This window comes from Loxodonta africana, chromosome 22 (genome assembly GCF_030014295.1).
Source record: "Loxodonta africana isolate mLoxAfr1 chromosome 22, mLoxAfr1.hap2, whole genome shotgun sequence".
Classification (NCBI taxonomy): domain Eukaryota; kingdom Metazoa; phylum Chordata; class Mammalia; order Proboscidea; family Elephantidae; genus Loxodonta; species Loxodonta africana.
Genome location: NC_087363.1, coordinates 10,037,495 through 10,051,402, shown reverse-complemented (window position 1 = coordinate 10,051,402; position 13,908 = coordinate 10,037,495). Strand labels below are relative to the sequence as shown.

Genomic DNA, 13,908 nt, shown 5'->3' with positions numbered 1-13,908 from the left:
TGGGTTCCATTATGTGCTTCTGAATACATACCTTCAAATAACTTAGACCTTCACCCTTCTGACATTAGTCATTCTTTTGTACACAGAGGCACTGCTTCTTCTATTGTGCCACCCTCCACACCCACAGCTCTTGCTGTCCCACCTGCCTGCTCATTCTCCTCACTACCATTCACCATCTGATGTACTGTGTATTTGTTTATACATATTGTTGATGCCTTCTTTGTCTTCCCCCAGCACATAGTAGGCTCTCTATAATTACCTGTTGAATGAGGAAGTGAATGAATGAATAAGAAGTGTCAGGAATCCTTCCTGAAAGTTCTTAAAAGGTCCTGGCTAGGAAGCTCAGTGGTCCAGTCACTCTCTGGGTACCAAGAAGGGATGTTTCTGTTGTTTGCTGACATATAGCAGATCTTCACGGTGTGGGCTTATGGTTTGGGAACACTGATTAACCCTTTATGTGTCTGTTTATATAACATCATGAGATATTCCAGTCAGCTTCTCTCACAGAAACTTGCCACACGGGAACAAGAGGGGTAGGCAGCAGAATAGTCTCTCCTTAAGTTGCTGTTGGACCATTCTGTGGTTGCTAAATGATTCCCGTACAGATGGGATAAGCTCTGTACTACCACATGTCCTTCTCCACTAGTCCTGGCCCACCAAGGGGTGCAGAAAGCTGCACTCTCGCTTTGGGAGGAGAGGAAGCAGACAGGGATGGTCATTCTCCCACCGGCGTGGAAGAAGCCGTTTAGTTGAATCTACACTATTTGTACGATCTGCTGTTCGCCGGATTTGTACAATAGCAAGAGTATACTCATTCTCTTCTGTCATCACTTCAGGTTTGGGTTGACCTCTGGAAAATGCCTGGGAGCCTCTCTGGCCTCTTGTAACTATCAACTCATCCATTGGCAAACACAGCTGCGAGGTAGCTGAAAAATTGAAATCCATTTTAAAAGGTTAAATGGAAATGGGCTGTTTTTCCTTTTTTTTTCCTTCTACCACTGGATTAGGAATCAGGAAACCCAGAATCTCACCCCACCTCTGTGTACCAGTCACGAGAGCTTTGGCCAATGTCTTGCCTCTCAGAGCCTTAGCTCCAGAACTTGTAAAATGAGCAGGAAGCTGCCCTCCTGGCCACATTGGGTGGCGTGTAGATCACATGACAGGACATGTGTAAAAGTACCTGGGAAGCCATAATGCAAACCAGAATTGTAACTTGTTGAAATTTTCCTTCCCACATCGTGGTACTGTTGATCCCAGCAGTCCTGTAATAATTTTAACTTATGTTGAAAATGAGGGCAGATTTACTTCTGTTGAAATTATCGGTAACACTAACCACACCCACCTGGGGCGGCCCCCTCGCTGGGCTTTTCTTTGACATGGGCTTTAGGACTCACTGGAATCCTCGGGAAACCGGTGAATGCCACCGGCCTTGCCACACCTCTTGAGCAAGTGTCTTCAAACAGAAATGCTATTGGATGCTTCCTGCCCCGTTTCACAGCTGCCTCTTCAATTACCAAGTATAAAAACTCAGAGCCCAAAGGCATTTCCTTACATGTACGTTTTTCTCCTTTTTAAATCAGTTTCTCTTAATTCGTACTCATTGATGGTGTAAGTACACGGAAAGGAAATTTCTTCCCATTCTCCACTGATGGAGAAATCCACGGTATTCAGTCGTACCCGCTTCCTACAGGGGTGCATCCTGGAGAGTCGTAACATTTGCAGAATGAGTGACTTTCAGTGCAGTCAGGCAGTGTGATCCTCAAGGACTTGTTGGGTGAAGTTGTGAGTGACCCTAAGGTTTCTGTGTTCTTGGGTTTTCATAGATGGCAGAGCCTTCACAGGGTACTTCTGGACAAGTACGTGTATTTCACCCTTAAGTGGGAAAGGTTTACCCTGAGTGACTTTCATTCATGAGTTTTGGCTTGATCACAGTCTCTTGTTTTTCATGAATAAAAACCAGTTGTCATATTTAAGTAATTACAGGCAGTCCCCGGGCTCCTACCTGTGTGTCTTTGAGACAAAGTCGTAGGTAAGTTGGAACAGGTACATACAGTTCTTATTTAGCCTTACTTCACTGCAAGAGAAGGCCAGGAGCCTGTTTGGTGCCTAAAAGCTGCATGTGCAGCAGGTGAGCAGGGGTCGGTTCTGCCATTTCAAAGTGAGGGCACGTTTACATGACATCAGAGCTATCCCTGAGTCAGAGTTCGTAGCCCAGGGACTGCCGGTACTTACATTTGTAAAATATTTTGTAATTTAGGAAGCACTTAAACAATTCATTCTTCTCTGTATTCTTACAGTTTCTTCTGGTTGGAGCAGCAAAACTGTATCTTACATAAGAAAATTCAACATAAGGAAAACTCAGTTTTTTAATAAATTAGTGAGTTATCTTCACTCTTACAAAGCTGTCACCACCACTTCTCTTTAATGGAGACCTCTGTGGAGCCATTCTAAATGATTTACCTTAGGAATTATCTAATCGTTCTTATTTCTAAAAATAGTAGAATATTTATAAAGCTCAAATGAAATACATATTCTGCCCACTGAATCTTTTATGGTTTATCTTTGTTCAAAACCTAGTAAGCATGAGTAGCATCTGGGGTCTTCAATAGCTTACGAGCAGCCATCTGAAATACATCTACTGGCCATCATGTTCGGAGCAAAGGAGAATGAAATAAACCAAAGACACAAGGGAAATATTAGTCCTGACCACAAGTACCACAGCCTCCACCATCCGGAGCCCAGAACCATCAGCCTTTCTGACAGGGACTATAGTACAGGGTCCTGGACAGAGCAGGAGAAAAATGCAGAACAAAATTCAAATTCATACACTCAGAAATAGACCAGACTTACTGGTCTGAAAGACACTGGAGGAACCCCGGTGATGATGGCCCCCTAGACACCCTCTTAATTCAGAAGTAAAGCCACTCCTGAGGTTCACCCTTCAGCAAAAGATTAAACAAGAAACAATGCAACACATGTGAGGAACATGCTTCTTCGTTCCATTATGTATATGAGACCAAATGGGCAATTCCTGCCCAAAAGCAATGACAAGAAGGCAGGAAGGGACACAAAAAATAGATGGAAGCAGGGAACCTGGGTGGGGAAGGGGAAAGTGTTGACACATCGAGGGGATTGCAACCAATGTCACAAAACAATGTGTGTATAAATTGTTGAATGAGAAACTAATTTGCTCTGTAAATTTTCACCTAAAGCACACACATACACAGACATAAAAATCCCTAATAAGACCAAAACTGGGCTCTAGATTTATCAGTTTATTTTATCGTTTGAACTCCTCTTTTTCTACAATTGATTAAAAAAAAAAAAAAAGTTACTTCCATACAACCACCAGTAAACAGAACCATTACAATGTTTAAAAATGTGTGCCACAAGGTGAGATTGAAAATTCAAGTATCAAAACTGTTGGAAAATAGAGCTCCTGAGTCATCATCATAGAATATGTAATATACTCTACTCCTAGGACTTAGATCACACTGAACCTTTTTTATTTTTAGAAAACATCATCATCTAATATTTAGTGAGCATTCAGCAACTGAATGCTTTATTTTCACCACACTCTTTAGCCAAAAAAACCAAACCTCCTGCTGTCAAGTCAGTTCCGACTCAATATTGACCCTATAGGCAGAGTAGAACTGCCCCATAGTTTCCAAGGAGAATCTGGTGGATTCGAACTGCTGACCTTTTGATTAGCAGCCGTAGCTCTTAACCACTATGCCACCAGGGTTTCCCATTTTTGTAGAGACAGTGCATTAGTGTCGCCGTTTTACGGGTAAGAAGCTGATGCTCAGAGACATTGTTTAATTTCCTGAGGTTAGGTGCCTCCGTGGTGGAACCAGCACCGGAGTCCTCTGTGTGGTCAGAGCCAAACACCTAGAAATGGCTGTGCAGCCTGTGGCATGCTGCTCTGACAGTATCTTCCTCATCTGGATGTTGCTTCATTAAATTACAGCATTGGCAAATACAGATGGACGCTCTCTTCAGTCTTCTCTGGGTTGTTGTTCTTCACCATTATCTTCTTTCCTTGGCACTGACCATTTACTTCTCCGTTAAACACTTCATCCTCCTGGAGGGAGTTTCATAAGTCTTCTGTCGACGTTTCCTCCATATCTGGAAGTCTGTCTCTCACCTCTGCCCTCTGGTCATTATTGTTTTCTTCCTTCCAAGACAAGGGTCTCAACTTGCCCATCTTTCCTTTCCTTGAGCAAAAACAGGTCTGTGTGATTGGAATGACTTAGGGGGCAGTTCACAGACACAGTGAATGTTGAGCAAATTTAGACACTAAATCAAGCCAACTTTTGGATGATTTTGCTGTGGTTAAAATTCATAAACAGCCCTGGTCTTTAAATCCCAAAGCATAAGTGGAATGAGTACATTATGCTGACTTTAGAAAAGTATTATAAAATAGGCATGAGATTAAGGAAAGCTTGGCTGAGCTTCTGAAACTTACTCATCCCTTGGAGAGAGCAAGTATGAGAATTTTTGATAAGTTTTGAGTTAACAATTTTACTAATACCAGCTAAAATTTAGGAGTGATCGTTAAGGATATTCAGTGAGTTCTAGTTTAATGTAGCAAAGATAGTCTTTAAGGAATAAAAACAAAATATCCCTGGCCCCAGACTAATGTAACATGTGAAGACGCTGGAGACAGTGACTATGGTAGCCAAGTGGAGAGTGGGTTAGCTAGCCACATCGGAGGAACTCAGAACTGTAAGAGCACTCGCCCAACGTGGACGCCCAGGGTACAAGCAGGGCTTTTGAGGCTACCTTGAAATGCTGTAGGAGCAGCAGGGATTCTGTTATCAGGAAGGTTCTGAACTATGGTGCCTGCTCCATGTGGGATGCATGGGAAAAGTGGGATTTCCTTTTTGTAAATAAATTAAACTGTGACTTTGAAGGAGAATGAAAAGGGCTTTGATTCTTAATATTTTTCACAGTCTTTCAAAAGTAAATGTCTCCCCATAGCCACTGGTTTCCCGTTGCTGCTCTGAGAGGGTGAGGAGTGATGGAACGCCGTGCCCCAGCTGTCCGTCCCCTCACACGCTGACCGTCTTCTAAGATACTGAGATGGTCACACGTGTCTGTCCTTTAAGACCCAAATTATTTTTAACATCTACAAGTGCTTTTGAAGATCTGGTGTTTCTGACCTCGGGATATTCTTCTGAAGTAATAAACTTGGGTACTATTTTGGATGCCGTCATTAACAAAGCAGTGCCTATCTGTGTCATCTACAGATTGCATTCATGTATTATGTTCCTTATTCTTTTAGACTTCCCTTACATATCACTTTTTTAAAATTAGGAGTTAGCTCAGAAGATCAGCTATTTATAGCATACTGCAGGAGCTTCCAAATGTGCATACTGTCAGACACAAATCTCCTTATAAAAAGCCTTTTTCTGGAAATTAGAAAATCTAACTTTCTAATAAGAGCAGTACAAAACAAAATGTTGCTGCTCACCAGTAGTTTCAAAATCCAGAACTGATTCGTGCCTCTCCAGCAGTGAAAATAAAAAGTCTTAATAATTTGAAGGTCACTGGCTTCAGCAGGGTGCCAGCACATAAAGGGGTTTTAAACATGCAGTTTAAAACCTTTGGGATTAAACCAACCTTGTTGGCATATTTTATTTACACAGAGATTATCTCCAAAGGAGATTCATTGGTCTTTTGACTATAATGAAGCCCTTTCTTTACTGACTTCATTGTGCCATAAATGAAAAGAGATCTGTTTTTATGGTAGGAAATAAAATGTCCCACCTCCACGCACTCCTTGCATCCTAAGAGTCTGGCTTAGACAAAAATCTATTTGTTGTGTCCTGACTCAGGAACTAACATCTGGATAATGTTCTTTTATTTCATATTTGCTTTTCTTCCTCAGTTCACACAGACGTATCGCCTGAACTTGGGCTCTAGGAGGCTGAGGGGCAGACAGGGTGGGGACTGAGGTCTGTTCCCTAGAGACACTGTTAACATTACTTGGTAGCAGCCCAGCCACGGACAGGTGCGGCCTGAGCAGGACTGACCTGAACCCCCCTACTAGGCTGAGGCCTTATGTACTCTCCCTGCCCCTAGACAGATTGGGTTGTTATTTGGGGTAGAGGTGAGGGAACTGCTAAGAGTCAAGTCAACTTTATAGGGACTGGTTGTGAGTGGGTGATTCAAGGGCCCCTGGAATCTTAATGGCATCTGTGTGTGTACCCACACACTGCCAGAGTCAGCAAGCAGGGATCTTTTCTTAAACAGACCTCAAGCTAATCAACCCCAGCAGCTAAGTATCTTGGCAGGAAGGTGAATACTGTAACACGTTATTGACCTGGCATCATTAAAGTAACCAGTCTACAGTGTGAATTTTTCCAGGTAACCGAAGCTTACTCTTAAAGCCAAAACATAGCATTTCAGCCCTTTTCATTGGAAAATGTCTTCAAAAAAAAAATTTTTTTTTTTTTTTTTGTCTTCAAAGCATATATTAAATCTAAAATCTAGGGGGGGGTATAATGTGGAAGCTAGGCTTTGGGCTCAGATAGCCTAGCCCCACCACTTGATAATGACTGTGGACATTGGGCAAGCTCCTTATTAGCCTCTTTTAGCCACAGGTCCCTATCTATAAAATGGGGTGATCACAGCACCTAGATTGTAGGACTGTGCGTATAAAGCGATTAGCATCTCATGACAGATCTTAGTAAACCAAACCAAACCCATTGTTGTTGAGTCGATTCCAACTCATAGCGGCCTGCAGGACAGTAGAGCTGGCCCATAGGGTTTTCAAGGAAGCAGACAGCCACAGCTTTCTCCTGTGGAGCGGCTGGTGGGTTCGAACCGCTGACCTTTTGGTTAGCAGCCAAGTGCTTAACCACTGTGCCACCAGGGGTCCTTCTCTTAGTAAGCACTTACTAAATTCTAAGCACTCTTATAAATGCATATGTTATATCGTTTAATTTTCATGACAGTCCATGAACTAGGAACTGTTATGACTCCCATTTCACAGGTGAGGAAATGGAATTACAGAGAGGGGAAGTCACGTCAGCAGTGTGTGTGGCCCCGATGCCCATGCTCTCAGCATTCCACCACTGCCTCTGGGCACCTGGCACACAGGAGGCGTGCCGACCGCGGTGGCTGAGAAGAATAAGAGTTGCACAGAGTTGCCTATGCCTATGCCCGGGCCCTCTGTGCAGCACCTCCTGTGTCTGTGCTCAGCCCGGCTGCTGATTTTCCTAACATCAAACCAAAAACTGCAGACAGGAAAGCTAATTATTTCCCTTTTTGTTTTTTGTTAGTTATTCCAAAGTATTGGTGATTTTCCCTCTGGTAGTTCTGAAGGTGCAAATGCAACAGAGGCTGAACCGAAGACTTTGGAAATAGCTTTCCTTTATGCTCAAATGCACTGTTGTTTATCCCCGTGGTATTACCTTTGTGGTCAGTGTTATTCAGCTCTCTTTTCACTCTCAAATCTCTCAGCTTTGGCCCTTTCTTCTCAGCAGAAGTCACTGTCATCAATTTAGCCTCTTCTATTTTTAATACTCTGCTTTTTTTTTTTTTTTAATGCTCTGCTTTTTGTGCCTACAAACCTCAGTCTGATATCAAGCTTTATCAAAAGTGGTACTTAAGGACTTTTCTCATTAATTGGTTGAAATAAAAGGCCTCTTATTTACAGAGCATAATTCCAACCACAAAAGGCTAAAATCTTGGAACTAAGCATACAAAATATTATTTAATAGCAGTAAGCCCACTATTGAGGTGCTGATTCTCAGCTGAATATATCATCCATTTTAATGGGGTGATTACGCCGTAATATTAGTGGTTCCCCTTCTGCCTATTGTAAACTGTTGGTATCTGAAAATTCTAGAAGTGAAAATATTGTCACAAAATTATAACTGTTTCATCAGATTAACTGAGATACTCTCACTGCTTAATTCTTTGTTCTTCTTGGAGATCTGATGCTTCGAGGATGAAGACAAAAAGTCTATCATAGTGCATGGAAGCACAGGCTGTGGTCTCCATAGACCTGGGTTCAGGGATCAACCCTGTTACTTACAGGTTTGGACATGAAGAGAACAACCTCTTTACCACCTAGTTCTTATAAAGATAAATGAGATAACGTATGAAAAGCACTTAGCACAGTCCCTGGCAACCAGTAAGGACTTGATAAATGAGCTCATCATACTGGCTGTGTTATTATACTGTTTTCATTATATCCTAACAGTCTTCCATCTAACCTGTGTCATATTCATTCAGGCAGTGAAAATATCTTCACCTGGATTCCAGCCCACCTATTTTTCTCCATGTTCCCACCACCATCACTTCAATATGGTTATTCTTAGCTGAGTCACCAAATCCATCCCTTCTATGGCGCTTGGAGCCTTCATTGTCTAATTATCAGTCACTGTCTTACTCTGGGTTCCTTACTTTCTCTACCACATCTCCTGTTAGGGAGCCCATCTCCCTAGTATTTGGCTGAGTCCTAGGTGCTCAGTAAATGTTCCATCCAGGGGTGTCCCGTTCACAGGACCCACGCGGTAGCTACTCTCTCTGAGTCAGAGCGCTCTCGGTCTGTGGCTGCTTCCTCTGCTGTACCCCAGCCTTCAGCTTACCGTTCTGTGCCTGTTCCTCAACCATGAGATGAGTATGATGACAGTACTTATCCCTTAGGGTTGCTGAAAGGATTAAATACGTGTTGGTTTCTTGTATTGTGGAGGCTTGTGTGTTGCTATGATGCTGGAAGCTATGCCACAGGTATTTCAAATACCAACAGTTTCACCCGTGGTAGACAGGCTTCAGCGGAACTTCTAGACTAAGACTAGAAAAACGCCCTGGCAGTCTGCTTCTGAAAATTATCCAATGATAGCCCTGTGGATCACTCCAGAATACTGTCTGATATAGTCTGGAATATGAGCCCCCTAGTCTGGAAGGCGCTCAAAGTACACAGTGGCTGCAACAATGGACTCGAGCATAGCAATGATCGTGAAGATGGTGCAGGACCAGGCAGCGTTTCATCCTGTTGTGTGTCGGGTCGCTATGAGTCAGCGTCGATGGCACCTAAAAGCAGCAACAGTACACAGGAAGTGTTGGAAAGCGCCTCACCCACAGTGCTGCTGATATTCTTCACGGACGATCTCTGACGTAACTCAGGTGTTCAGGCAGAAATCACACTTGATGGAGGGACAGCTTCTTACAACACACGGCCTTCCCAGGTGAACACCGAGCCGATCAGGCCTCAGCTGCAGTCCTCGTTGTCTGGCCTCCTGCTCTTCACAGCCATCTGAAAATTACTTATCTGGCTCATGTTGAGAGGACAGAAAAATTCATGCAAGAAAAACTATTAGGACTTCTGCTTAGTCATTGGCTTATATTCATCTTAATACAGGGAGGAAAGATTTATGACCACTCGGCTACATTCACCTTAATTGAAGGACAAGACGTGTTAACTGGAGAGCCAGCACTGGTCAGTGCAGCGTGCACGTGTGTGCCCACCTGCCTGTCTGGGAGTTTTATGACGTTACTGGTGGTGCCTGGGAACCCCGGGAGGAGGGGATGTGGTTAGACTTCCCGGGATAAAGAAGCAACTTGGAGAGACTAGTGAATCGTGTATTTCCGTGATTATCATCTCGAGTGCTCCTGGATTTGTGCTGCATCTCGCCATAGGGAGTAGCAGGCAGGCTCATCTCTGGGCATGTTGTGGCATTAGCTTGGATATCAGTTGAGCACTTTGCAGGAAAAAATAGTACATCGTAAACCTAAAAGCATTTCTTTTAATGATTTGAGATGGCCTGTGACCTTTAAAATGCTGTGGATTTTACCTTGAAAAGTAAAATAACTAAAGCTGACATTTTTGTTTGTTTCTTCCTTATTTAGAATTACAGTCTGGGTTCTTAACCATGGCATCCTAAGTTTACTGGGAATCTAAAATTTCACGCAATTGTTAAGGAATAAACGTTGCCCTCCACCAATTACACTCTTAGCTCTGCCTCTTCTGCTCTTGGGGGTAGTGTTGTGTCTTCCATTTCTACACAAACAGCCAAGAACTGCTGTAGTCAGTATCCCAGGGTGTTCATGGGGCTTGTCTCTTGCCCAAACGTGAGTTTTTCCTTGGGTTTATCTCCTTGAGATGCTCCAGTTTTATGCATATTGACCCCTTTCTGCACTTGATTTGAGATCATTTCATTACTGCTTGATTGCGACTGTAGAATTTACATCATTGTGGGCGCTCTGTTAACACTGTTACATCATTGTGAGTGCTCTGTTAACTCTGTTACATCATTGTGGGTGCCCTGTTAATGCTGTTACATTGTTGTGGGCGCTCTGTTAATATTGTTACATCATTGTGGGCACTCTGTTAATACTGTTACATCACTGTGGGTGCTCCGTTAATGCCGTTACATCATTGTGGGCACTCTGTTAATGCCGTTACATCGTTGTGGGTGCTCTGTTAGTGCCGTTACGTCATTGTGGGTGCTCTGTTAATGCCGTTACATTGTTGTGCGCGCTCTGTTAATGCTGTTACATTGTTGTGGGTGCTCTGTTAATACTGTTACATCATTGTGGGTGCTCTGTTAACGCCGTCACATCGTTGTGGGTGCTCTGTTAGTGCCGTTACATCATTGTGGGTGCTCTGTAAATGCCGTTACATCGTTGTGGGTGCTCTGTTAATGCCGTTATATCGTTGTGGGTGCTCTGTTAATGCTGTTACATCATTGTGGGTGCTCTGTTAACGCCATTACATTGTTGTGGGTGCTCCGTTAGTGCCGTTACCTCATTGTGGGTGCTCCGTTAGTGCCATTACCTCATTGTGGGTGCTCCGTTAATGCTGTTACATCATTGTGGGTGCTCTGTTAACGCCGTTACATTGTTGTGCATGCTCTGTTAGTGCCGTTACATCATTGTGGGTGCTCCGTTAGTGCCGTTACATCATTGTGGGTGCTCTGTTAATGCTGTTACATTGTCGTGGGTGCTCTGTTAATGCTGTTACATTGTTGTGGGTGCTCTGTTAATGCTGTTACATTGTGAGCACAATAGATTTCTTGGGTGGGTGGAACGATTGCATATTCATGAACATCTTCAGTCCTGAAATATTTGTAAATAACTTGGCAACGTTTCTATCAGGTTGCCTATTAAAATGATGAGGTCTTTAATTGTTCACGCAGAAAGAAGCTGGGCTGACAGAGCACCACCTATTTGGTAAAGCAGTGTTTCTATGCTAAGCGAGTTAGATTATGAGCAAACAAGTCGCCTTCCTTTAAGTGAAGTATAAGAGATGCTATTTTCCCCCTTAAGAATGATTCAAGTTTGAAAATGTCAATAGATGCAAAAAGCCACCCTGGAGTTTTGCTCTCTCGAAAGAAAGTAGAGAAGGAATGACACAGTCAATGTTAACTGTCACCAGATGAAGAGAAATCAGATTGTCAGGCCTGGATCTATGAAATTCTTGCCAAAGTAGGACCTCATTTACACAGACAGATCTTCGTAGCCTTTGCTAAGAAAAGCATCTGTGGCAGTTTAGATGTTTGTGCGTTTGCCAAAGATCTTTCACTCTGAATCAAGTAAATGTCATGTCTGTTGTTTATCGCAAATCCGGCAGAGTATTTTTAAAAGGAAATATTTGGGGGGGTGGGACTCGAGGGAGAAGGGAGGAAGGAGGTTGGGGAGCTCCACTTAGTTGGGTGTGGCAGTTCTGCAGCAGTACTCAGGTCTCTGATACGGATCTGGGTAAATAAGCTTCAGACCTACTTTGGGTGAGGAACTGTGTCCTTTTGGAATGAAAGTGACACGCTGTGATCAGTTGGAGTGGGGAGTCTTCCTGAATCTATACCTAGTCTGTCAGCACCACAAAAATCCAGTTAATTCAGTCAAATGGATTATCTGGCATCGTATAGACACAGCTGTCTTGAACTACAATTTGAGCACTTAAAGATACATGGCATTCCACCAAAGCCAGCTGGTACAATAGTATTCTCTCTAATTGTGTGTGAAAGCTGCTTAGACTTCAAAGATTGGAAACAGAACTGAATTGCTCCAAGTTCTAGCTGGACCCCAATGAACAGCAATTAAAAAAACAGAAACACTAGGTTGTGATGAAATTTCTTGGCAAAGAGGTACCTTTGGCAAGTTCAGGTTTTTAATTGAGTATGATGTGGTAATTTAACTATGTAAATTGCCTTGAATATAGAAAATAAAGGGGACCCTCTACAACCTTGTTTAAAAATCATACTTACCTAGCTTATGGGCATTCAGAGTCATAATGAGCTCCTGAGTAAAAGAAATCCTGAGGCTTTTCTTGAGAACATCGACTTCAGGAGATTCAACTGTATCACTCCCTGTAAAAATCAAATATTTGTCTTAAATAATCCTTTATCAGTGTCATTAGTTTTTTAGTAGTATCCTATGTGACTCTGAATACCATTTTATTCCCACAGATGACATGGAAGCCATTCCTGTCAAACAGTTTGTTAAACACATTGGTGAGCTCTATTCTAATAACCAGCATGGATTCTCCGAGGACTTTGAGGTATGTTTCAGAACTGGAAATTAATTTCTGGAATCCTAACTCTTATTTTACAGGAGTTTTTATCATCTTTAACCAAATTAATTCCAAGCATAAGAAAGCAATAACTGTAGAGAGTGGAGACAGTTTTTGTCTTTTTTCTTGACACCTGTAATTTTAAGGGGCATCTCTTCCCAGTAAATGTGAGGTGAAGGAGTTGGCTGCACTTGTCCTGAACGTGCACTTCTACGGAGGAGAGGCGAACTGAACCCTTGTTCAGGTTCCTTCCTCATTTTCATTCTAATTGGGAACCACGTTGTGATGCAGAGCAGTGGCCCCTAATCCCACGTCATTTCTGGGACACACATGGTGGAATGGAGACAGCAGACGCGAAGTCTAAGGATTTGGATGTTGGCCCCGCCAATAGTGAACTTCGCAATACCCGGGCCAAGTGCTTCATCTCTCTGATCCCCAGTTTCCTCATTTTTCAAAAGGGTGCCAGTGCCACCTACATCCCAGAGTTGCTGGAAAAAGTAAATGATTAACATCTTTGAAAGTGCTGGGTTAACCGTTTAACACCATGCAAAGGTTGACTGTTGTTGTTTTCACCATTATCAATCCTTGGAGAGGAGACACGGGTTAACACAGCCTTGTGATTGTAAGAACTGGTGTGTAGGAAACAAGGTAGAGAGCGGCACGCGCCCCGCTGCCAGCTCCGGGTTCCGTGCCAGTTCAGCAGTGACAGGGTGTCAATGGGAGCTATTAAACAGACTGCCCTTTTCTTCACTGAGGCGCTTCACTGAGGCACATCTCTGGCAGCAAGAGTTGTGCTGAGGAGGCCAAGTTTTCATGGCAGCTCGGCTGTCTTCTAGCTTCGTGGGTAAGTCAGTGTCTGGCTCCTTCCCACTTTAAAATGGAAATGATGAGGGCGCTAACCTGCACACCTCTTGTCATGAATTCGATTGTGGGAATCAAATGAAGTGGTAGGAGGCAAGCACGCTGGGGCCGTGGAGGAGCCATGCAACTGGGAGGTGCAATTATCTAGCATGAAGAGTGAGAAATAAAAACAGGACCAATTGCTGCCATCTCTGTGCAGATTTGGAGTCTCCAAAGGCTATCACAAAGGCAATTATATTAACACCTCGCTTTAAATTAAATCTTTCTCTTAGTTTTGTGTTTGCTTTGTTGTTGTTGTTGTGTTTTGAGCAGAATGAAAGCAAAGATGATAGGGAGAAGGAGCCCTCTGATTTATTCTGCAAACTCTTATGTTTTATGGAGCAAACAAACACATTCCAAGTATTTAATGCTGCTGTTAGGTCCTTCCCAGAAAGGTTCCTATTCGACTACAAAGACCATGGTTTAAGTCAAACCTTTTGTATTTATGAGGACGGCAAATGTGTGTGGTGTTAAAGTGATTT

At 43.0% G+C, this 13,908-nt stretch overlaps 1 protein-coding gene across 3 annotated transcripts in view; it reads left to right on the top strand.

The window, feature by feature from the left end:
- Positions 1 to 13,908, top strand: part of PTPRG (protein tyrosine phosphatase receptor type G) — an 822,569-nt gene that overhangs the window by 768,745 nt on the left and 39,916 nt on the right. For all 3 annotated transcript variants that reach the window (XM_064274291.1, XM_064274292.1, XM_064274290.1), the window contains one exon: positions 12,423 to 12,514. In XM_064274291.1, coding sequence (XP_064130361.1) covers positions 12,423 to 12,514 — 92 coding nt within the window. The remainder of the gene's footprint in view (positions 1 to 12,422; positions 12,515 to 13,908) is intronic.